The following is a 27,611-nucleotide window of genomic DNA, read 5'->3' on the forward strand; positions in this document are numbered from 1 at the left end:
TACTGGACATGCCATGAAAAACCGTAAACTAAACAATAACATCAGAGATTGTATTGATGAAAAACAAAATACGTAATGATATAATCCATAGATAGCCCAAAGGAGATTCCCCATGTTATTCACGGAATATTGTAATAGCCACATGGGGCCTTTTAGTGGTTCTATTTTCGTTTGTGTTTTTTCATTGGTTGTTATAAAATGATGGGGTAACCCTGTGTATACATACCTGTGTGTATATATATATATCTGTGTGTATGTACCTGTGTGTAGTGTATTTAATACACACCTGTGTGAAGGTGTAACAGGTAGTGTTTTATCCTTACCTGTCTGGTTGGAATACCTGTCATGATGATTCTACCCATATGGATAATTCTCGTCTTAGTTTTGCTGTTATGTATATTTGTGTGAGTACCATTACTGTCAATATTATTATCTATGTATTTACTAAATGTGCGATTTTCACATGTGTAACTTACTATCTTTGCATGATATAGTTTACATGTTCATAGTCTATGCATGGTTCTAAACGATCTACCCAATTCATTATGTAATATAAAATTCACTGCTTGAATTATTCACAGGGTATCACAACGCACTAGTTAATACTTAAATAAAAAATACCGATTATATAATACTATAATTTCCTGAAAATCTTGATTTATAAGAACTTTTGTCATGAAATCAAATTTTCTGGTCTTTACACTATACATCTTGATTTATAGGTTGAAATAATTTTGCACAGTTAGTTTTGCACATGTCACCATGTTAAACCCGTGGTTGAATTGTGAACTTTCTTGTTTGTTGGTAATTAATTGAAGGGAACATTATATGTTGATACTTACATCAAATGGAGAAATATAAAAATACGAGAATGCCTAAATAGTATTCTGTGAAAGGAAATACAAAATTACTACTGTGAAAATATAGAAAGCATAGTTGTAATTTTATATGAATATAAAACTGATCTACTAAAGAATAAGCAATTAAGTTCTTTTTTTTATATATATTTAACAATAAAAAATCCAACTAATAACTTGCAGTATCATTTTGGAAGAGTATACTGTCCGCGCCTACCATTTTCTTAGAATTGGTTTATTTAAAGTTACTGGAAACATTATGAACACACACAAAACTTTATGAATGGTGTCCATTCCATATCCTGACCTTGACACATTTCTTTTTATCTGGTTTTAAGAAAGTTGTGATTTATTTTGTCTGGATTTCGGCGTTGTTCCATTCACCCGTTCTTAACAAAACACTCAAACGTTATAGAAAACCTGTCAGAAATAATAACATGTTTACTCCTGAGTGTTGCGTTATTTAATTCTAAGTCTGTATTCATGTGATGTAACATTATTTCAGACAAAGGATCATATTACAAATGGTTTACTATATAATCCGGCACGGCATTTACATAACAATCACGACTAATTATCATTGCATGACAGTGATTGTGTCTCTAACTTCCCAGTAGATTTATTTAAAACCACCGAAATATCGGTTACAGCGTTGATGGTTTGAGATAATTGTTATAATATTCTATATATATATATGATTATCTTAAAAGAGTTTATCTGCTGAAATTGTCATTATTCAGGATATGTTTGATCGAGTATTTTAAGGTCATTCTAGTGAACAAATTTGAAGTGCTTCAGCCAGCAGCTTTCTACAGTTCTGAAAAGCTTTCCTTTGGTCCTTTTACACATTACTGAGACATCCGAATTACCCGGTTGTAGTGTAATACTGGGGATGGATATACTCACTAGTTACATTATGCAGAGTACATATTAGATAAAAAATAAAAATATTTTGGGATTTTATGAAATTCGTTTTCGTCTTTGACCTACTGTCCTATTCTATTAATCTTGTTGATATAAACACCCTTTTACGTGCTCTAAGCGCTGTTCTCTTAACAAAATCATGGATTTAAGCACGAAGTTTACTGTACAAATAAGTAAAATAAGTTAAACATAGATTAAGTAAGATTAAATTACTAAATTAGACATTTAAATCATTTACATGCTGTATATAATGGTGTTTCCTTTACAAAGTCTAACCATGGAAAGTTTACATACACATGGCATAGATGGGAGACTAGGTCAGTGCTAAGTGCTTGAATTCTATATAAGAATACTGTCAGTGGATGATAAAAAAAAGATATCACACAGCTTTCGAACCCAAGACTAACCATTGGAAGTTTATTCATACACATGACATAAATGGAAGCTGATCAAGACTCAATGTAGAAGACATATTGAAAACTGTCAGTGGATGACACAAATCATAGCTAGATATTACACAGCTTTCGATCCCAAAGCTACCGGCAGACATTGGAAGTTTATACATACACATTATATAAATGGAAGACTAGGTCAGTGCTAAGTGCTAGTATTCTATGTAAGAAAACAATACATTGAAAACTGTGAGTGGGTGAGACTAATGATATTCAGATTTTTTTTTAATTTCCAAATACTTTATTGACAAAAAAAAGATAGTGATATTCAGATATTACACACATTTCAACCACAAGACTAACGTTAGACTAACCACTGGCAGTTTGAATACACATGGCATAAATAGAAGCCTAGGACAGTGGTAAGTGTTGGTATTCCGTGTAAAAATACATTAACAAGTTGTAGTGGAGTGGACACAAGACACTAAAAGCACATTTTACCACCAGAATGACGTCACTGCAAGTCTCTATAGTGGTGCTTAGAGCAGATATATCAATGAAAATGAAAAAGAGGTGGGGGGGGGGAATTAAAAATAAATGGGAAAAATTGGAAATAATTTGCAAGAAAATTTGTATACTGTGACAATACGTTATACTTTGGGACTCAAAAAACGGTTGAGAAAAACTAAGTATACTATAGATATATTCGATAACATTTCGTAATAATTCGTCCTAATTCGATAGTTTGTTTCCTTAATTGTGAAGTTTACTACATATATATAAATGTATATGTAACACAATTATGGTATGTGGTATTTTGTATGACATTAGTATGATTGTTGCTCCTCGAATGAGCTTGATTGTAATAGATAAAAAAAACAACAAATAAGTGAGAGAAAAAACATATAATGATAAGAGATTTTTTCGGACATTTCTTTAACCTGAAAAGGATTTTAACTACGTATACAATTGTATTTACGTGAAGGTGTTAAGAAATATGATAGCTTTGTCAGAACGTAATCATATACCTTATTTCTGTTTTTAAAGAGATTTGAATCGAAGTTATTCGCTGTGCGGTTTTGTTTGTGCACAGGTAAAGGTAAGCCCTTGTTTGATTTGGAATGTGAGAAAAATTGTGTAATTGAATTCACATGTTTCAAAAAACATTTCAAATATGAAGATGTTTTATATGACAAAAAATCACAGACCAGTTTTTGGCAGTAGGGCAATGTCATCTACGTCCTCTATGCTTATTAAGATTTACTTTACACATTTAAGAACTTGAATGACTAGGTTAGAAACGTGAAGTAGTACTTTCATGGCAGTTAAATCTTAGGAGTTTAAGAACCCTCAAGAATCTCTATATAAAAACAAAAATGAGATTTAAAAACACCGGTCTAAATTACCGTCTAAGTGTAAAATGAAATGTTACCGTATTTGAACATGGAGAATTATAGATACCACACAAAGTGGTGGTGACACCGCTAACGGAATAGACTTAGATTATAAACCATTATACCAGAAAATATCACAATCATAAGTGCTCTCGTAAATCATTCCTTGGGCTATAGAACGAAGGACGAAACCACTTGGGGTTAATATAAGCAATCAAAATAACTCTTATTCCTTAAATAAATGTATGCATGTAGAAGAAACAGTCATTCCAGTTAGGTATCTGATATCGCAAAACAATTCGTTAGCTATATATTTGCCGTTTGAAAGACCTATAGTTAGCATAATATTTTTTCTTTTGCAACTGAGTCTATAGTAGACCGAACCAGACGTTTCTAAGTCGAAAGCGTCGTTTGAGATTTTTTTTCTACAAACTAATGCTTGTTTAAAGTAGATGCATCACTAACAGTGTGTTGAAATGAAATATAACTGAAGTTTCAAAATATTTGTTATTCGTTTTTGTGTATTTGAACTTTTTTTTTACTTTTACGTATAAAGTGTTATTAGAATTTGAAAAGTAATAAGATGAGTATATCAATATTATTTTGTTATTTAAGGCACTGACCTGTTTCGCAATCGTTACTATATAAGGTAATGGGTACTGCTTTAACACACGATTAACGTTATTCACTATAATGAAGAATTTTCCCACATACATTTCCCCCTTTATTCGCTTTTAGGTTTTGACATCCAAAGTGTTTTTTCCATCTGACCTTTCCATACAACCTAATAACCATATTTTAGAATCGCGACTTCTAATGCTATCTTTCATAGATGTGATATAGGTAATCTTAGGATGTGAACCTGACACCTGTCCCATTACACTGGTAACATCATGGCCATAACCATTGTGTACCCTATCTCCAACAATCATTCACCTCGCCAAGCCTTTTCACTAGCACTGGGTGCTAAGTTACCTCTCTTCAATTTAAAATATATAATTAAATTTCACATAACAGCTGGTTTATTTTCGTAATTTCTTTTTCGGTTTTTTTTTCATCTTTCGTTTAGTTTCAGAAGAAATGATAAAATGAATTGTGTCTTCCTTTTCAACATGTATCGTATGCCTCTATTTTGAACAAACATGTTTGTTAGATACCTTTGATATTCCTATTTCATTTCCTTAACTACTTTGTTGTTTATTTAATAGTTTTGATTTTTGCACATCGTGTCCTGAAATTACAAAGAAAGTTTCTTCTACTTTCCAGTTTTCCGCCATTTTTTTAAAAGTTTAAATTGTTTTAATGAGATTATGGTTTTAAAGGATAATCAAAATTGCTTCCGTGTTCCTTAAACGTGTTTGTAAATCTGAGTCAGAAAAACTCTTGCTTTCTCCATGGTCACAACATGTTTGGAGAGAATGTATCAGTATCAGGGGGATGACCAATCAGGTGTGAATATCAATCATGTATGATAGCTTGAATCTCCAGTGACTTATGACACCATTACGTGTTTTATAGTATAGATTTTATCCTTTCGTGACGTTTTTATACATTAACCAAAATTTAATTACATTTCCAGGTAGATACCTTAAGCGTGACAAATCACCATTGCATCTAAATCAAATATTCAGCAAATTTAGTAAAAGTACTTCCTTCTGTTGGTTGTCAGAGTTGCTACATAATAAAATACTCTAGTGAAGTAATTACAATGGGATAATTTTGTGTAATATCTTGTGATCTAGAGTGATATAGGTTGCATCATTGACAAAAAAGCAGACAGATATCATTTTAATATAACTGTATACCTAAACATTACATTTTGTAGTTTATGTAATCACATACACGGGGTAATTAGCTTTATATTTTTTATTATACGGTACTTATGTTGAGGTTTCTCTCTATATTACTTCATATAGTGAAACAATATTTCGATACGCGAAGCCCCTCACTAATTAATGTTACCGATAATGAGTATCTTTCTTATGGTTCTTAGAAAAAACTTCCACTATAAATGTACGTAATTTTTCACATGAAAATCCCTATCCAGGATAGTCACCTTGACAAATAAACAATACAAACAATCATCATCACTGCCCGCAACCCGGATGTCATTGCGAGGTGTTGAGCAGCTGTTGTTTATCCTGGGGCGGTCGTCATGTGTCTGGTATCAAAACACAGACATTTCGCATCCTGCTTCCTCACACCTGATTTTTTATAACTGATTCATAAGTTTTCTAATTTTTATATTATTTATGCCGTTGATTTCCTATTCGATGAATTTCAGTGTTAAACTATTACTGTCAACCTTGTATAATGTTAGCATTAATCTCTATTTACTTAGAAGTATCTATTTTTCAGTATATCGGGTTACTGTTGTCTGTTATTTTATGCAGTTCACGAGAATTTGTCCTCGATATTTTATGACCAATTGTTACCCTGATAAGTATTTTGAAGTTCTTAAGCAACATGCAAATGTTTTTCGTGATGCCATTTCTTATCTTTATTGCCTTGTATTCCATGTATTAATGACATCTATTATATTGTCTTAGTTAAGTGCAGTGTACATGTCTCATAAATCATAGATTACAAACATTGATGCATATGACATCTAACTTATCTGTTACCCAATCTAAACCTAGTAATCTAGGTTTCTGACGTTTCTGCTTTTCTGTCATTACTCTGTGATTTTGAGGCCTACGACATGCTGACCACATCTCTGACAGTATCCTGTTTTCTTCAATCCTAAAACTTGATAATAAATTATGGGTTCTAATATCTAAAATGAATGTGAAATCAGGGGTCGAAATTAAACTTTCACGAATGGGTCTTAAATACAAAAAAAAATAATAATAATAAAAAAATGTAGTGCGTTCGAGAAATTCAGTACTCACTCTCGAAATATAAGCAAAATACAGTACATGTAACTGTCAGCTTGGAAATTTAATGAATCCATTCTCTAAATCTGTAAAATATGCTCTTCAAACCCTTCGCCTGAACAGTACATTATAGACAGACTAATTTATGTAAAAGTTGTATTCGATGCTCCGTTGCTATACATATCACATCGGTGAGAACTGACAGAGAAGTATTTGTTAATACAAAAAGAATTTTCTCAAACGATTTGCTCAGCGCTGAAGCATATCATAAGACGTCTGGTAATCCTCTACAACCACTCGTTGTCACACACACACACACACACTTCTAGATCCTCTTAGATGTGTATCTTATACATCATGATGTTTAAATTCGGCATGTTACATAATGGAGATAATGATCTTAGTTTGTGTTTATAGTGTTACATGTATTTACAAAGCGGAGCCCATTCGGATGCTAGGTATTTGTGTAATGATTGTATCAGCGATAAGGGTTTTTTTTCTTTAGAAATCTCAACAAAGCCGTTGTTACTTTCAATACTTTGTATCGATTATAATGTCATTATTTTGTTAACACTGAAATAAATAATACACATTCATACCGGAGCCTAATGTCGACAAGGGCTATAGCTTGTTGGACCAAGCAAGTGAATGAAAACCAACAATATGATATGAATTGAAAATGGCCGTTTATTATGATAAACGACGAGATATGACATCAACATTAAATGATTCATCCAATCATTTATATAAAGCATATAAGCAAATTTTAAGGTATGGTCCAAGGTGGGGATAAAAAGCGCCTCATCCATTGTTAACGAAAATTCTTACATAAAGTACATGTTTAACCTATTAAGTAAAACATGAAAAGAATCTTGACATATGTGTCATGGTCAAACGCAAGATACAACTTGCAAGGATGCAAACTCGATACAAAGACAACATGTCGTCAAACTATGATATTATATTAAAGCTATTCAGTAACAAAACCTTTTAGTCACAGAATTGAGGAAGGTCATAGGGAGGAGGTGGGTGCTGATAAAATATTGAAAAATATCAGAAAAAACTGACCTTGATCTGTGTGCATCTTGTGATCAAATGATTAATGAAGCTAATACTACGCGTGATAAGACCTTGACCCAATTACCTCTTACTAGCCCCTTGACCCTCCTCTAAGAAAAATAGCACGGAATATAACAACGTACGTACAAATTATAAATATGAAACACTAATATCTTTTAAAAACAATGATGAATTAAAATTGAAATTTCAATTTACAAATTTTTCAAAACTTTCAATTTCACATGCATACATATGTAACGTTTTTTGTAAACTTTAATCTCAAAACGTGGAGAATGTTATACGAAGACATTTCATGATATACATAAGACTTACATAGTATGCCAGGTTGTAAATATAGGTCATCAACCGTGAAATTAGTATCCCTAACAGAGTATTTTAACCATTATGATAATTCTTGGTTGTCCATATGTGATATAGAGATAAATTCACATGTACTAAGTGCTTTTGAAATAAGATAACACCTTTATTGAGTTTTAAGGGTAAACAATAACACATTTTTTAACAAAAGTATAATTTTTCGGATAAAGCCATCTTTAATTACTTGACGTTAGTACTAGGACATTTAATGTGTCATATCCTGGATTTATCACCTACACATGTGTTTAACCGGTTACCAGTGTGACTAATTTCATTCATTTTTACGTTAGTCTACTTTAATTCATTACGAACTTCAATAGTATCCTTTTATTTTTATTTTTTATTTTCCTTACATCAAATTCTACTGCTGTTTTACGGCTTTTATTGATAATATTACTCTATAACACATTTTTCGAAGAGCTTATATGTCTATTTTTATCGCGTGAATTAAAAAACCACAGCTGACTGCGAACTTATCGCACACAAAATGAAATTCGAATATTTGGAACGAATTCAGTGATTATTTATCACGAAAGACACGACAAGGAACTATGGACAGCCTTTCGTGCTCTATATCTGATTGGAGTTTAGGTATCAATAGCGTTTGTATCAGCTTTGCGGTTTCGTTTTCACTTGTAAATAATTCACAATGGTAAGGCTATGCAGCCCAGCTGTTATAGCCAGTAATTAGTTCAGGTTTTGGTGCTCTAGTCACGATGTTCAAAACACTACACGGAATTTATCACTTAGCAATTCAGATCGCCTCAATATTCCAATACTGTAGATTGGTTAAACGTTCCATCGAACACGTTTGATATCTTTGTGTTCTAAGTGTACTTTCAGATAAAAACTGTTTTAGCGAAGAATACGTTTTCGATTACAAGGTTGTAAGATTCAACGGAACAGGTATTGAAGGGATGTTTAGCTCCTTACATATCTGAGAGATCATACATTATATAGTAAAGAGATATGACATGAAAAATCGATAATAAGACATTTAATTTACAAGACAAATTCTCAAATCAAATTGTACGGCGGTGGCCTAGTAAGATGTCCCGACATCTGTGTTGCGAGTTCGAATCTTATGTGGAGCAGAGCAACTGGCCGCTGGTTGGTGTTTTTTCTCCGTGTACCACTGCTTTCATCCACCAAAAAACCTGGTAGTGCTTAAATGACCCTGGCTTTTAATAGGGCGTTAAACTAATACAATCAAAACCCAATCAATAGGGCTAACGTAGACAGAGTGTGTATAATGTTTTCCGATATCCAAATTAAATGAAACATCGGTCCTATCTTAATTGCATCAAAGTCCACACACAATGTTCCATTGATGATGTCGGGAACAGGTGCGGTATAAACCTCATGGTCCGATAGACTTTTGTGCCATTCATATATTAAGATGAAATCAGATAACGTTTAGATGTATTATCCTGTAACTAAAGAAGATGAAACCGGTTTTCCAAAGGTTTCCTAACATAATATCAAGGATAATCTACTTAAATTAAAATGTTTGGTCACTTTCAAATGCCAGTTTCTATCAATGATACATATTTAATTGATAATTAGCTAAGATACAAATTTCGTCTACTGCGTTTTCGTCTTCCATTCTTGAATGTCTTTCAAAACTAATTAGATAGTTTTGTAACAGTGTTGATGGTCTAAAGTTGCAAAAGCATTGGTAAAAACCTGTATTACATTAAGAAAAAAAATCCACTGTAGAAAAATAAATTTACCGTTTTGAATGAAATATTTGTGGTGTAAAAAACGTTTGCTGATTTCATGGTTGCTATAAACCACAAATACTTGTATAAAAACAACGAAATTTGTCTTATACAATTTTAGAATGACCGTCCCCATAGGCCAACCACGAATAGTTCTACCCACAAAGTAATCTGACAACTGCAAACCACGAAAGGATGATCCCACGATCATTTCACGCTATGTAGTACACACAAAATAATTGTGTTAAGATTTCTTTCGTGGATATTGCCACTTGATTCCGATGATGTTCGTGAGAATAATTCATTATCTATGAAAGGTGTACGTGATCTAGTGTTCGTGGTGAGTATAGGATTTAACCTTACCTGATACCGACCTTTTCCTTTTAAAAGTATACTTTTAAATACTCAGTTTTGCTTGATATACTTTTTGTCGTGCTTTATGTGTCACGGTACATTTTGGATTGGTATATTGCGAGACAGCGGAGGACCAATGATGATAGGCTCATTGATATACCGTCAAACTTTTTCTTACTCATAGTAGTAGGCGGTTACATATGAAAAATTTTGCACAATCAACTTGTTTCGTAACATTGTCATAGCAGGTGGCGGGTTCTAAAATATATAAAGATTATTCACTGAGCGCATCACTATAGATCACAACATCAATAAAATATTGATAATAATGTGTGTGTATTACATTAATACTGTAGGCGGAATGCTTTATAATAAAGGTAAGTAATAATGTTGCCATAGAGTTTCATTTTAGTAGGCGGTTTCCTGGATAATAATCCATTTAAAAAAGTACGTTTTGATACATTTATTGATGAAACATAAATTTACTACAGTTGGGAAATATTTATGGAGTGTTTTGGTCAAGTTGGAAAGTACTGTTATGCAATGTAATGATACTGTTACACAATCAGTGCCAATTTAAGGGCAACGCAACTAGAAAATAATCACAGATATAATATATATATGTATATATAAGAAATTTCTCGGATTAACCTTTTTAATTTTTTGGCAATCTATTTTCTTTCTCTTTATTTCTTAACGCTGACAATCCGGGTATGCGCTGTGTTCATAATAATCATAAAGTATGCCGCATACTATATTTGCATATGCCACGGTGTTAAGTTTCAGTGATGGACGCTCAGCGTTGTCAAAGTTGCATGACTGCATTTTTGTGTTCAAAGTAAAACATCGAGGCAAATACCCGGTATACGTAAGACCCTATCATATTTCTTTGGCTACTGGTTTCATTGATATATATGCTTTTCTTCATCCTTAATGACGTATCAAGTCGTCGACATTTATCTTTATAGTATAAATTTTGTAACTGTTCTGGTGGATTTTCGTGTTATACGAGTCTACATTCTTATAAGTACCCGACGTAACATGTATACACAAGACAAATGTTCATGTCACAAACTATATGTGTGGTAAGTCTGAGGAATTCATCACGGTTCAGAGCGGACTATTCTAATTGTTGAAGCTAGAAGCCTCCTCTAAAAAAGAATTAAAATAATCTAAGAAAATAAAAACAATTGATGCCTAACTAGTTTTATTTCAACATTTGTATCTATGCTTTATAATCGTATGTTTAATCTGTCGTTCGTATATTTTTATCATTCAAGATTCACTAAGATCATTATGATCTTTTAGTACCGCACCGCTATTTAACATTCGTTTTCAAAAATGCAAAAATTAAGTATATAAATGCAGTCCTTTCATAGATGTGTAATTTTGATTCTCATGATGTAGTTGCGTGTTTCAATAACCTTTTTATTTGATTAAAATGATTTTATATATTACAGGTATAGTAAATGGAAACACAGTTTATTCTCAAAAATTGGAATTCCTGGACCAAAGCCGAAGTTTATATTTGGTGTTTTACCATGTTACAAGAAAGAAGTAAGTGCTTCTATGATCAAAGAGCAGTCATAACAACTTTATTATTTTGTTTTCGGTAAAGTAATCAATTTTTTTTTCTGCTTTAATGATTCCAAATGTTCAAACTCTAACCAAATAACATTATTTTATAAGAAATCATGCACATCTGATATGATTTTTTGTAAAGTTATTTTGGTTTCTCTGAAGTATAAGTAATGCTAAATATATTAGATTAAATTTGGTCAGTATCAAACTTTCTCGATAAAAACACCTCTCCTTCGATTAGATTAAGGTTGTAAACACTTTTCATAATCATAACATGAAACTTATTTATTCTGATCAATATAAACGATGTTTGGAGTATTCTTCAAATTCAAGGTAACAATATACTATGCTGTTCTCAGATGTTGAAGGAAATTTAGTAATTTCAAATATGCCACCTATAAGCAATTCACACTTTAAGAAAATATCATTTTCCAAAAATTCATCGGGTATGCAGCCACATGGACTTCCGTAAAGTTTGTATTTCCCGTTAGCTCTCAAGCAATTGTGCAAATTGTTGACATTTGTGTTTAGTAATCCATTTGAATCACGATCATATAGGTTTTCTTTCAAAAGCATCAACCAGGAAGTCGTTGGCTGTATTTTAGATTGGGCAATGTGTTGTTAATTCACACTTAACATGCCTTTTTAAAATCAGAAAGTATTTAATAATTACTAAATGCCCTGTCAACCAGGAAGTCGTTGGCTGTATTTTAGATTGGGCAATGTGTTGTTAATTCACACTTAACATGCCTTTTTAAAATCAGAAAGTATTTAATAATTACTAAATGCCCTGTTATTAATCATTTTGAACACACAAATTTATAAAATGCCGCAAAAATAATCAATTTAACTGCCATAAAACCGTCCTTACCAATCGCTCTTTGTCATATTGAATAGATTGCCTGCGCCAAATAAAGTGATTTATTACATCAAAAGTATTCAAGGACAAATACTGTTGATATAGCATTTCTTTTTTGAGCTAATATTTATTTAACTTCTCACTTCTCAAATAAATTTCAAGCCTACACTTAGATATTCATGCTGCCACATAATAGCTCGTCATATATTTTGTTCCTTTATGTATTGTCATCTTAACTAGTTTGAAATGAAATATTCTATAGAGGTACCTTAATTATAAAGCTAACAATGCTTTGTAATGTTGACGACAAGTGTATAATATTTGTATGAAAGGACGAGATTACTGTCCCTCCTGATACTCGACGCCACTGTCGGGATAGACACAATGGAGGGACCCTATACTGTATGTTATTGTGGAATGTTGACAAACCGGGATGATCGAATGCGGAGACAAAGATGTTAAAATCCTGAAATATGTATTCAAGGTGACCTTTGAAAATTAGTACGACAATTCAATAATTATCTTAACAAAATAATACCCACTTCTCTGTTACAATGACCTATTTGCTTAGTACAGTTTTCTTTCCATTCATGAGAGTAGGTAGAACGAATATACGTACCCGGCCTCCTATACCTTTCGGCCGGCGACACCATTTTCTGTCAAAAAGTCTTTTGAGCTACAATATTGCAGCTAGAGAGTAGGTATTGTCAAGTCATTTGTTTTATGTGCGTAACGTCATATTTTGCAGAGAAACGTGTGACGTTACAATTTATACTTTTCTACAAGAATATGCAAATGAGTAGCATTTATAAGTGATGAATATACCTATCGGTTTTGTTTGTTATTATTCCGATGTCAAGGATATTAACACAAAGAATAATAACAAAAAATTATAAAAAAAAATAACATTAAGATATCTTTTCAGGGTTTAGCTTGGACAGATTTCCAGCTAGTGTCGACATATGGAAAAGTTGTAGGGTGAGTTTGAATAAGGATATGAATTCAGTATTCTTACTACACACTGTAATATGATACATTACATTTATCAAACACGACCATATGATTTAAATATTGTCGACCTACATGTACAACATCATACTGTTGGCGACTTGGCAACTATACCATAGTCTGTAACATTAACTCCTAAAAAGTATGAAAAAGCTTTACTTTCCGTTGCACCTGGTCCATATTTCATTTGTTTTTACCATATTTCGTTTGCAAATAGCCTTCGGTTACTCGAGTTAAATTAGTCGATTGTTGCTTTTTGGGACATTGATTTTTGATAAGATTGTGTACACAATGCGTGAAGGGGTTATATTTCTATCTGTAGAATTTACCACGGCCACAATCCTGTTACCATAGTAGCTGACCCCGAGATGATCAAAGAAATATGCATCAACAGATCTGATGTGTTTACCAATAGAGCGGTAAGTCAGATTTCCTGAGCTGTTATTTTTACGTAGAATGTGTGTCCTAGTGACTTATTGATTAAGTTTCCGACAATTACCTATCAACCCTTCTTTGATATAAGACCAATGTTGGTAGATGCAAAATATTAGATGTTGGTAGTCCACCGTACACAGTTGCTATAATCTGGTCGGTCGTATAATTATGAAAATATTTTTCAAAATAGACGTAAAATCAAAACAAACAAAATAATAATTAACTTTTGCACTTGTTTCCTTGTTGAACAACTTTGCTGCTTTGACTAGATGATATTAATGACAGAAAAAATGTGAAAGACACAACTTCAGAAAAAGATGATACATTTCTCACATGATGTATGTTAATGACACATTTCCAAGCTGGAATAATTGAGCAGGTACATGTACATAATGCCCTGTTATTGTTTACTTTTGAAATATGAGGACACATTACAAATTTGGTTTGTAAGCATACGTTAGAATTAACCATGTACATAATATAATCAAATAAGTACTTTCATAAGGAGAAAAGGAAACATTTGACTAATCTTAAAAGTAGGATAACGTATGATACCTTTTGTTTTTCCAGTCCTCCTTTGACATGTGTGGGACCCTGGGTTGTGCTGTGGCAATGGCCGATGATCTAAACTGGAAATTTCTCAAAAGTAAACTGGTATCTGTGTTTTCAAAGGACAGAATAGAACAGGTAAGAAAGCCATATATCCCAGTGGTGATACAGGATGCACATTAAGGTTTTCCAATTTTTTTCGCGCTTGCTTTCTTCAAATTTTCACATGAAATTATAACCCATATTTTGACCCAGTTTGATATTTTAATGTCCTCAATAAAATCTTGAGCGCTTACTCTTCCGGAGCGCGCCGATGAGGAACAAATATATTTTAACTGGATAGTCATAAAATGGTTTGTAAATGTATGCCTTAACCGAAATATTAATAAGAGGGGCCTGAAGGCGTGTATATGTTAAGTTTGTTCTTCATTTCCTTCATCAAATTCTCATTTAATACTGTAACTATCCTAAATCTTGACCAAAATCTATGTGGAAGGTTTCTTCGATAAATCAGAGATGGAGCATGTTTTCTCCCATACTTGACAGGGCTTTTTCTTACCCTAGACAGAGATATCCACAGTTTTACCGATGTGAGATTTCTATCTCACCCTAGGGTAAAGACAGGCTACACGAGATCTTCGCACGTGCCCAACAATGGTATGACGTCTCGATAACAGTATCATGACGTCGCGGTAATAGTATTATAACGTCACGACAACAATAAAATGACGTCACAAAGACGGCGAAGACGGCGACTCATTGAGGTCACTTCATCCTCGCTTGCATAAGTGACATGTTTATTAGAGACACAAAGTGATACACGGGGTAAGAGAAAAAGAATCATTCACCCTCTTTGAGTGAGACAGGAGATCTCAACCCTCGGGATAAGATTGTTAAGCCGCCAAACACTCGGCACAGCCTCGTGTTTGACAACTTAAGAATCTTAACCCACGGGTTGAGATTCTCCTGTCTCACCCAAAAGGGAGTGAAAGATTCTATTAATCCCGCGGTTGCTATGGAAAAGATAACTCTGTCTTTTACACGCGCTAGATAGTGACGTCATCAATACATGTGGCGACCATTTTTACGCGCAGGAAGTTTATTTCAACTGAATTTTCACCATTTATCCTTAAAGTATGGGAGAAAAAGAATCAAACATGGGCCTGTCACTTGGACAGGGATATTTCAACCCTCGTGAGAAATTTTGACCATCAACTTTCGGCAAGCCTCGGGTTGAGATATCCCTGTCCACCTGACAGGCCCATGTAAGATTCTATTAGTTCTATTTACCTTGTACTTTTGAACACATTTTTTTCTCTACTTGCTATTGTTTGTTTGCTCTTGTGCGTTTTAAAATTAATTTTGAGATTGAATGAATTTATATAAGGGAACATTGCCTATTTGAAATCAATCTAAATCTTAGATTCATTAGCATAGCTGATACTCATTATACCTTTCCAGATATGCCCTATGTTGACCGATTGCCTGGACACTATGGTGGAAAATATACAGATATCGTCACAAAATGGACAAAGCTTTGACTTTACAAAGTAAGAACTTTATTTAGCGAATGTTTGTTACTATTCAGAGATGTATAATTTATTACCGATGACTTAGTCAATGTCTGACGCTTTATCATATCATTTCATGTAGTCAATGTCTGACGCTTTATCATATCATATCATGTAGTCAATGTCTGACGCTTTATCATATCATATCATGTAGTCAATGTCTGACGCTTTATCATATCATATCATGTAGTCAATGTCTGACGCTTTATCATATCATATGTGTTTTGTTTTGTGTCAGACATACATGGATTGTGTCACGCTTCTTGCAGTACTATAACGCCGTCATTTAATATTAACTGTAAAATCAAATAATGTAAATAATGTTATGTCAAGGAAAAAAGAACTTAATGTCTCTGATCTACTTGTCAATCAACGTCTTTAGTTTTCAGAGTAAAGGGATAACTTATGAATCAAACTTGTTTGTTTGTTTTAAGAAATGATATGAGAACTTGTCTCATCACCGGGTACTCACTGCTCCGGTTTTCCTCCACCATTTGTACTAGAACGAATATACGTACCCGGCTTACTATACCTTTCGGCCGGGTACGAATTGGTCCCTATGTGTCGTAGTGGAGCACTGCCTCCGAAAATCACTCGGGCATATTTATCTATACTTTTTTGTAGGTTTCCAATTATTTTATGCGTATACATGCATTTACATATTATTTTTGTCCAAAACAAACATAACTACCATTCTTAATATCTACCGTACCGCTCACAAGACGTAAAATTCACATTTTGTGTACTTGCCGTATAAATTCCCTTCAGAAAGACCTTCATATGTATTATGTAAAAATAATGCCTCGATGAGAATTTGATATTTTATGTGGTTAAGTTTCATTGCCTAGTAGGTAAGCGATATCAAACAAGTACGATAAAAATGCAAACAAACGTTTTATAATGGTTTGCATAATCATTACTTTGCTCCATTAGCAGTAATAGGCACCAATTGTAGCTCTAAAGACGACACCATTTTCTGTCAAAAAGTCTTTTGAGCTACAATATTGCAGCTTATATTATTTTAAATCTATGAAATGTGAAATGCAAACTCATTACGAGAAGGGTTTTTTTCCACAATTTAAATGATCACATTAATTAATGCATTAATCAAGATTTATTTACCAAACACAATCATATCACTGGAGTTATCATTTGCAAGTTATTTCTCTTTTCTATTTTCAGACATTGCTGTCACTTATCAATGGATATACTCATGAAGGGGGTGCTTGGTCAGACAGTTAATTCGGCAAAAGATCCGGAAAATATATTCATAAAACAAGCTCTTTGTGCATGGAAAGCAGGAAATGAAGGTTCCGTTAAGCTTGGTGGGATATGTGGTATGTATTTCATAGCATTTTAATTTGATATAATATTATATATGTTTATAATCTAAATCAAAATAGGCATTCCAAGTCGTTCAGGTTTCCATAAAAGAATAAGACCAATGGACAAAATTAAAGGAGACTGGCATAACTGCCGTACACGGGCACCAGGCGAGAGGTTTAATAGTAGAATATAAAGTCAACTATTGTAGTACACAACAAGACTAAAAAGAACTATGGACGACGTAAGGGTCTTAGCAACAGGCGTTATAGCAAAAGAATTAGATAAAGTATATGCATGAAGAAAATTGTCATCCCTCGTACATTACAAAGATTTTTACTATGTACATTGTGTAGGAAGAGACAATGCTTAGTCAGAAAATTGTCACGGATCCTAGATAATTACGATTCTGTGTTTGTTATCATTACCACAATATGAGACACTATAACAATTTTGATCCGAATGTTTTAATGTCAAGCATTTGAATATCCGGTTGTTGTTGCCCTGTTAAATAGAAATGTCATTATTTCGATCATCACACATATTGAATAATTTATTGTATGTTTTAGTAATGATCGAGAGATCGTTTGGACTGATACCAGGACTCGAACAACTCAATTATACATTACTCTATTAATAAAAGTCATAGCGAAAGAGATACTGCTATTTGTATAAAACAGTTAATTGCAAGATATTATCGTTCCGCATAAATGCAAATCATTTTGAATATGCCAAAATTCATCGATACTATCTGGATATACTCACTTTAAAAGCAGACATACTGTATGTGTGGGAACGAATATAAACCACAGTCACATCAGGTAATGATAAAAACATCCACATAACTTACCTGGTAGGAAGGTGTCTGGTATGTCTCAATGTATATATGCTTGAGGTGCCTTTTTGTCAGATCCCAATGGTTTGTGTCGCAATGTCACATTGTACAATACCATATTGTCCATAACATTTTAATCGCGTAAAAAAATCCGGAGTAAATTTCGAGCAAATCATGTTTAATTCTTATTTGCATTCTGACAAAAGAATCATTGCATTCTAAACATTTTTAAGGGGTATTTCGTTTTTAAATGTTACAGTTATCTCCCTGTGAGAAGCATCTACTATGATGTATTATTCAGGGGCGTAGCTAGAGTCTTTTACATGTGCAAGCCCAGGCGAGGGGTCTGGGGGCCGCCTAGGCTCCCAGCGGGTCCAGGGCAGCGCCCTGGTTAGGGGGTTCAGGGGGGCGAAGCTCCCCGACGGAAAATCGTTTTAAGGAGATTTTAGCACCGAAAATGATATTTGATAATGCTTGGTATTGCTAAACTATATTTATTAAAATCAAAGGTATAAGACTGTTTTCTACCTGTACCTGATAATTATGTGTTAATGTTTAGTACTTAAAAAGTATATGAAAATCTCATGATAAGTCCTGCATGTATCTTGAGTGACTCTAATGGGATTTGATGATAGATTGACGGAACTTTCTTACGTTATCGAATTTTTTTTTATGTGTAAAAATCGAATTATACATATATGTGAAAAAATGAATGAATATAAAAACAGCGCCTCATATTGTAAGGAACAAAAGTCGCACTGATTGAAAAAAATAGTATTTGTCTTCTTAAAGTCTATCTTGACGGGAAGTTTTAATTCTCTATACAATGTATCGCTCCCACAAGAGTACATGTGTCAGTATATTGTGCATTTACTAAATAGAATCTTTTCCGCTAAGCCTGCCTATTATAAGTTTTTTTTTTTGTTTAATATATAGACTTTATATTTGGCAAAAAAATAAATAAAAAGCATAATAATATAAGCATGTTTTAGCGGACTATCTAAGTAGAATCTACTCTGTGTCACTATAATTTGCGAGGTGTCACTTTCGATATTTCATCTGTCGTCCTTTGACTTTTCGTGTCTTTCGTTTTAATCTTGAACAAGCCATCTTGTGTCTTAGAAGATTCATATTAACGCATAACGTATATTTCAGTATTATCAATTTTAGATAAATCATCTACGTAAACGTTTAGGTTATTTTAACCTTGAATTTAATTTACATTCAAGACTGAATAACCCATACTAGGATTTTTTATGTGCAAGCCCGGGCTTTTTTTTAAAGAGCAAGCTACGCCCCTGTTATTATTTTGCGAATTTACGTCTTTTTCATGGGAAGATATGATGTAACGCTCGCAAACACATGATGTCACCATCAATACGTACTCGCAAGGGCAGATAACTCTTATAAAAAGGACGTAAATGTTCAAACTTAAGCCGAAATAATATTTCCATGCGTTTCGTAACCTTCCTTATTATTTTTTTTAAAACCATCGTGTACTAGTTTTAATGCGATACAGTCTAATAAGATCTGATATCAGTAGGGATCACTTAATTACGATGATAATGAGGACAACTGCGGTTAAGTGGCAAATGTTACTTTTTTTTAGAAACGGATTATATATTTGTAACAAACTTGTTATCATTACAACTGCCATAAGATTCAACTTCGTAAAGGCGTGGAAATTACTGTTTTACTCAATTCGAAATAGTAACGGAAATATATTAAAAATCGAATCGAGCCGCAAACCAAAACATAGAAAGTTCACTAAAATCTCTTAATTCCATATATAGAAATTGATATCCTATCGTGTAATATGATTTGTGTCTCAAAACGTCTGACATGCTTTCCTTTTTCACCAGCACTGTGTCCACCAATGAGAAAGGTGCTACGCTATTTCAATGCATCGCCATGTCCTGCACCGATCCTTGATTTCTTCGCAAAAATCACAAGAGACAGAATCAACCGACCAAATACGCCGGTAACTATAATAAAATAATCTTTGAACGTCATATGCTCTAAATATTTGTTAACGAAATTATACTGCGATATAAGGACACACTGACATAGAAGGCTTATGTATGGAAAGAAATATACCGTGCGTTCCATTTGCAAATACAACTGGTACGAACGCGCTGTATCTGTAATGGAATGCGCTGTAACAGCCGAACCGAACCGGTACAAGTGGTTCGTTTTCAGAAGCCTACCACACTTGTATCCAAGATGGCGGCCCCGAGATTCTTCATTTGTCACCGGAATGTTTTCTTTGTTGAAAACAAGGCAGAGCGTATTTATATCCGAAAAAAATACATGGATCGTTTATTTCAATGTGTACTGAAAATATTTAGGTATTATTTTTTATATACATTTCATTGTTAACATCGAAAATACTTAGCTTTTATATTCGAAGCGTATCTTTCATATGGGTGCCGCCATCATGGAAAAATCCAAACGCGTTCCATTTGGCGGCGCCGTATCACTTTAGGGCAACTGGTATGAATCCGCAAATGGAACGCACGGATAATTAATATATATTTTTACGATATTTCGATGACAAATGTCGTATGTGCACCATCACCTTCATTAGACTGTCTTCATAGAGAAAGTCTAATAAAAAAAACATATTGAAATGAAATGGAAATCTTTAGGAAAGTACAAGAAAATATTACTGTAATGCTAGGCAAGGGATTTTTGCATCATCAATGATACACAAAGTACTAAACCATAGGTCATATCCGTGTTAATTATCTTACGCCCTACACGCACAAGCATTTCAATTATAGTAATAAAAACTGAAAATATAATACGGAAGTTACACCATCCTGTTGTATTCGGTTAATGTATTTGGCAGATGAAAATAAGTATTTATATTTATATAATAATGTGAATTTATTTTTGTCTTTTAGACTCAAGCCGATCTACTGAAGTTTATGACAGAAAGATGTGAGAACGACAATAATAATACAACGGAAAATAAGGAAAGAGGTATTGTTCGATTCAATTGTTCATTTTGATTAGGCACCAGTTATTGTTGAAATTTTTTTGAATTAGCTTAATTCAAATCAACGTTAATTTATTACATATGAAATCATTATAGATGAAAATGTGTATAGGGATATACTTATAACATATGCCATTTTAAATTCGTTCATTTCTTTGTGATGTATAAACTTCAAAATCAATTTCATTGTTTACCAATTATAATTATGTTTCTGGTTTATCATATAATATATAATGTGTATTTCAGGCCTTACAGAAGAGGAGATCACAGCTAACGTTATATTCTTTATCATGGCTGGGTATGAGACTACAGCTAACGCTTTGTCGTTTGTTGCTTATAACCTCGCCACCAACGACGACTGTCAGGAAAGTCTTATAGAAGAAATACGAAACAACATTAAAACAGTAAGTTTAATAACTATAAATAATTTTAATAACTATTTGTGTAGGTAGCGAAATACCAAGGGGTGCAAAACAACTTAAAAGCATTTACTTTAACAGTTAAGGAAATCATACAGGATATACTAAACAACATCAAAACAGTTAACTACTATTATATGTAATAGAGTTAGATTATATTGATTATTACGTAGAGTAATGTCATAATATATCACTTACATACATTTTTTTTAAAGAAGTCGAACATTTCTTAGCAGTATCTTATAATTACTATCAGAGGTACTTGACAAATTGAATGATTAAGAATATACAGAAGTCCTAAACGATAGATAGCTGACACAAAATGTAACAGAATGGGAGATAACATTATTATCCTTTTGCATTCAGCTGGATTTTTGCAAATCAAATGCTTTGTTTAAAAAAAAATATTTCCACATGGGACTCGCAACTGTGCCGTGAGAAGTAAACAGGTTATTTCCAAATTCAACAAAATTTGATTAATTAATATACATGGAATGGATTGGACATCACTCTACGCCTACAAGAGTCCTTTCTAGTTTCGTTTTTAACATCTATACTCTTTGCATTAATTATATTATCAAATATATACACAAATAAAATTATTTTACAATATTTAATAGCTAAGATACGGTTCAGTATTATCCCATAAAACTGGTGTTGAATTAATTAAAACTAAGTGTCTTTCTTTTGTTGAATTTTGTTGAATAAGTATTAATCTGTTATATTGAAGTTTATTATTTGTCGCCCGTTTTATTGAGTAACATAATGATTTCTTATGACTTGTATCGTATCTATTTGTCACAATCTCTGGACACCCATGACGACAGTTGTATGACGTCATCTAACACACCAGGATCGTGGATCCTGGTCATATCGCTGATACGAAAAAAATAATAACCTATTTATAATAATTAGATATCATAACTTATAATTCTTATATGTGGCAGTTTTCAGTGGCTGATCTCCCAAGATTTCCTACGTGTGCTCCAGCTTTCACACAAAGCAAATAAAAACCCATACATGAAAAATGAAAAAAAAATATTAGAGATAAAAACAACCCCAAACAAAAGATTACCAAATGAAAGATAAAGATTAGGAACCAAAAAAGTTATCAAACTCAAATTTATACAAGATAAAAAATCTGTGGTTTTTTTTTAACATGCAGTCAAATTTAGAAGAAGAAAAAAGGCTTAAATGTAGACCTATAAATCTATAAGATATCAATTGAAAATGTCGAATAGGGATTATTCTTTTAAAGAAGTTTATATTTAACTCTCCGACGTGAAACTAATGGTATTGCACATTTGAATATACAATGAGGAGTTTGTTTGGTATAGGCTATTGGAATCGTGATAGAAAACGTATAAAATATAAATACTCTATCTAGCGATCGCGCACCTTGTCGTGTTAACCTTTCATTATCTATGTTCTAATTTTCGCTCCTGCCCTATCAACCTTTGAAATTGCTAGAAGAATATTTTTAAGATCATCATTGACATCCATAGTTGATAAGAAATGAAGTCTATGCATTCGTGCATTAAAATTATATATGTTAATAAACTTACATATAGGCTGAGATTGATACTATCGGCCTTTCAAATAAAATGGATACGCATCTTTAATACTTTCAGGTTTAAAGGTACTCATGCCATGTTTTGTATATATTCTTTGCAGGGGGACATGTGTTATGACACTATAATGAGCTTACCGTATCTAGATAAAGTTATAAGTGAGACACTTCGGCTGTTTCCTCCTATGTTAAGGTACGTGTGTAATATCATGTCATCATTTGTCATTGGTTTAGTTCACCGTGCACTTCAAATATGTTCATGTTAACTCAAGTCAATTCCGGGATAATCTTACGTGAAAATGTTCCAATCAATTTTACCTGAAAAGATAATGAAAATAAGGAAATTCAGGGTTCAAGCATTATTTGGATTGAAATTGACCTGCGATTGATTTGGAATTGACTTGACATTTTCTTCTTGTGAAATCGACACCATTGTCAGATCATTTTCAGTTAACTTCATTTCAATATCTTTTCATGTCAATTTCACTTGAATATATTTTACCTCTGTATAGAATCATGTTGAATAGCGTTCAAATTAAATGAGGTTGTGGTGTTTAAGGGTTTAAGCTGTCTCGACATATTTCCACGGTCTCTTCACAAGCGAGCTCGAAAGCTTTGTATGGCAATTGCAGCTCTTGGTGGTTTATCGCCGGGCACTCCGGTTGTCCTCCAGTTCTAACCCTGACACGTCTTTAAGTGACTCTAGTTGCTAGTGGGATGTCCAGCCAAACAGACCTATTTGATTATTGTGGGGAAAAATAAAATGAAAATTGACATTTTTTTATCTTCTAAATTTCTAAAGTAATATACAATCTAGCATATTGTAAATGAAGAAGACGAAGGTAGAAATTCTATCATCAAAAATACGACCCAAAATCATATAGTTGAATAATTGGTTGATTCCGATGTCAGTGGATTGTTTGAAATCTTAATCACACTTTACCAGTGATAGTAACACAACGTAAATCAGGTGGAGTTAATAAATACTTCTATGATAGTGCACTCCATGTCTTTCCTCTCAGGTTTAACAGACGAGCCTCGTGTGACGTCACGGTGTGTGGTCAACACATACCACATGGTATGGATGTATCCGTACCTATTTTTGCCGTCCACAGAGACCCAGACGTTTGGCCAGATCCACATACGTTTGATCCTGAAAGGTATAAATCATTATACATCAAAATTATTACACATAAGATTCATGTAATTGTGTGAAATTCTGAGAATCCTCAACGGGTTTCTCCAGAAGTCTGAAATTGTTATTGCTATAATACATATTACATATTATTATATTTTATGTACATGTGTTTGCATTACTATTTTACTCAATGTTTCAACCAGAATGCACAGTATCCTATTACAATTTAAAGTAATAATGATACACAACTAATATTTAAACATTCTCTTATATCATGTTATGTTAAGAAACGAACTCGGGCTCGCTTCTATGTATGCATAGTAGTTCAATTATAATATTCTTTTTGTCTGCATAAGGTTCTCCTAAATTGTAATTAGAATGATAAAGTCTTATATCCGAGTACTTTTTTCTGAAGTCTGTCTATAATTTTAATCAATTAAGTGTAATTTAACGAGGAAATGTGTTTACAGTTTCAAGAATAACTACTAGAATAAGTATTGAAACCTTTCACAATTATTTCTTGTGTTCGACGTGTGGTTTATTCCTGTTCATTATTTTTAAAATCATTGAAGATCACCCATATCGTTTGGATTGTAATTTCAGATTTTGTCCTGAACAAGTAGCAAGCAGACACACACATTCCTATATTCCATTTGGACTGGGGCCGAGACATTGTTTTGCTTCCAAGTTCGCTATTTTTGAAGTCAAACTGGCATTAGTTCACCTACTGAAGCATTTTAGATTTCAATCAGCGCCAGAAACAGAGGTTAGTATCACCACGACTAAACGGTTTTACTTAAATAAATAAATAACAAGGGAGCAAACTCTAATTGATACTTTGCTGAAAACAGACACTTTTGTTGCAATCTGTGAGTTCATTCTATCAGTTTGAGACGTAAACAATTGATAACACACTCCAAAATTATTTAGAAAGATGCCATCGATTTTAACAAATGATTATCATAAGAAGCGTGTCACTTCGTTTATTAAAACAAACTTTTTACTCTCGACTGACATTCGTCTCTTGAGTGGATCATTCTTTGCTCAAAATGATTAATTATGTGAAATCAGTTATATCAAAATAAAAACCTTAATGTTTTAGGTGCCTCCAAAACTGGGCAAGGGTGGATACGCAAGTGCCGAAAATGGAGTGTGGATTCGAGTACAACCATTATGAAGAGTCATAAAACAAATTTTCAGAAAAGAGACGCATGTGTATTGTGTGACAGATTCAAATGAGTGTTTAAAAGAGTGGTATCTATGCCTTTTTATGGCCGTGTTATTGTGAACGTTTATCTGATTTACAAGACATTTTAATGTAAAACTGCACGATTGTGATGTTTACAGTGACTATGGAACAATGTGATAGTCACAAGAGCTTTGTTTGTAAGACAATGTGTTTGTGATTTTAATTTTTGTACGTAATGTACTTTGAATTTACCCCAGCAGTGTGCTTGGACATTTGCTTTTTTTGTCAGCATTCGCATTTAAAGATAACGCAAAATATTATTCAAGTTATCTATATCATACGTTTCACACTGATTTTATTTTTGATATTCTGTATTTGCATTGTCTGTCCTTGCGAGAAGATATTGATTGTGACGTAGTTTTCAGAGAAAACGACGGGAATTTCACTCAGAAAGTAATGACGTCACAATGGATATCTATCCTCTAGGGAGGGAACTTTAAAAAAAGTACAAATTTAGAATGTGATCCTTTCTTTTAACTATTAAATACAACTTAAATCAATCAGTAATAAAAAAAAACCGTGTATTATTTATGAAAACATGTTTCGTTAAAGCCTAATCAACCACATGGTCAACTTGTTTATTAAAATTACATTTAATATTCTTCCAAACCTGTTAGTTAAAATATGTACACTATGAATTTTACTTTATCTTATGATTGGATATTTGAATAAGTGAATTTTGATTATACCGAAAGAATAAAATAAATGTTGAATCCGAAGTATTGCACGAAAAGAGAAGAGTTTGGTATGTCGTTTTAGAAGTGTGTATTATTGTATATTGCTTTATAGTTTTTTATTCAGTGAAATGTGACTATGTTGTGAATTTTGAAATGTTTTTCTTTTGAACATGACGTAAAATTTCTATGATTTAAATGAAAATTGATTAGGTAAATCAATCACAAATGATACAGTATTATATGTAGAAAAAAACTAGTAGCACAATCTAATTAAATTTGGACTTGCGTTGGAGTGTATCGAGGAATATCATAATGAAGCAGAATAATTTTAATTAGATTGACTAGCTATACAGTGTGTTTTATATGTTGCGTATGTCCTTGTTGATGCCTGGATTTTGTTGTGACTTTCCATTTGTTTTTTGTTTTTGTTTTTTTCAAAATACATCCATTCTTTGTACTATATCAGTGCTTCATAATTTGTTGCTAATTTCACTTCCATCAGTTAAGTTGTCATGTAAACATTTGATTATTTTGCCAATATTTCTTGATTTGCTGATCTCTGATAAATAAGCTTTAAAATCATAAATTAATCTGATAATTAGTATGTGTTGGTTGATATTTTATTTCGTCCAGGATGATATCATTAACAAAAGCTAACTTTACAGTGTCTGAAATATAACAATAGTATTAATGAAAATGCTAATATGTTTCTTTTGTTGTGTAGCAAAATACAAAGAATTCCAGAAAAAAAAATTGACAAATCTAGCTCATGTGACTAAACGATGTGTTAAGTGATCGAGATGATTTCAAAGCTCCAGAAAAATGTGTTTGATATGGTTATCAAGTTACATTGGATGTTTTTTTGCGATATTCTTGAAAAGTTCCTATTTTACTGATATGTGACGTTTTGTGAGGTGGGATATAAATAAGAGAAGAAGAAGAAGAAGAGAGAGAGAGTGAGTCCAAAAAAAAATCTGGACCGGTAATGTTGTGCCCATATTTCTCCGTGTTTCTTTTTTAACGTTCTGCGTACAAATTTATTATTACCCTGATTTGCTTTAACCATTGTTTTCAAGCAGGGTGTTTTATATGTGTTCAGAAGAATTATTGTAATAAAAAAACTGAAGTCTTCCTGTGCTGAGAGTCAATTTTGTCCACAGCCGAATGTTTTATATTGGTACCCTGTAAGAGGCGTGGGTTTATTGATATAAGGTAACTCTATTTATGGAGACGCTTGATCCAATGTTCCAATAAAATGCTAAATGCATACAGCTATTAACTAGTATGACAAAGGACATGGGATGATTCCTACGAGTGTAATTCAAATTAATTCAAAACTTAAAAAAATATAAACACTGTAGATCATCACAGTTAGCTTTTCTGATAAATCTCTTCTGTAAATCTAGCTTTGTATGAAAACAAGTCGACCAACAAAGAGACT

The 27,611-nt window shown here is 32.8% G+C and overlaps 1 protein-coding gene across 1 annotated transcript; it reads left to right on the forward strand.

Annotated features, from left to right (window-relative positions):
* Positions 1–269: 269 nt before the first annotated feature.
* LOC138329352 (cytochrome P450 3A29-like) lies at positions 270–27,301 on the forward strand. The gene is made up of 14 exons (XM_069276279.1): positions 270–404; positions 11,416–11,512; positions 13,321–13,373; positions 13,726–13,822; positions 14,409–14,525; positions 15,849–15,937; positions 17,141–17,295; positions 19,979–20,097; positions 21,023–21,101; positions 21,364–21,521; positions 23,211–23,299; positions 24,129–24,266; positions 24,848–25,010; positions 25,347–27,301. The coding sequence occupies exons 1-14, from the start codon at positions 346–348 to the stop codon at positions 25,419–25,421; spliced, it is 1,488 nt and encodes a 495-aa protein (XP_069132380.1). The 5' UTR covers positions 270–345; the 3' UTR covers positions 25,422–27,301.
* Positions 27,302–27,611: the final 310 nt, after the last annotated feature.

Source organism: Argopecten irradians, chromosome 8, assembly GCF_041381155.1.
Source record: "Argopecten irradians isolate NY chromosome 8, Ai_NY, whole genome shotgun sequence".
Taxonomy (NCBI): domain Eukaryota; kingdom Metazoa; phylum Mollusca; class Bivalvia; order Pectinida; family Pectinidae; genus Argopecten; species Argopecten irradians.

Bases quoted from the DNA above. Each gene is read 5' to 3' on its own strand.
- LOC138329352 (XM_069276279.1), top strand. From the start codon at position 346: ATGATGATTCTACCCATATGGATAATTCTCGTCTTAGTTTTGCTGTTA. The intron at 14,526-15,848 runs GTAAGAAAGCCA...ATACCTTTCCAG, and splicing joins CAAAGGACAGAATAGAACAG to ATATGCCCTATGTTGACCGA. The intron at 23,300-24,128 runs GTACGTGTGTAA...CTTTCCTCTCAG, and splicing joins CTGTTTCCTCCTATGTTAAG to GTTTAACAGACGAGCCTCGT.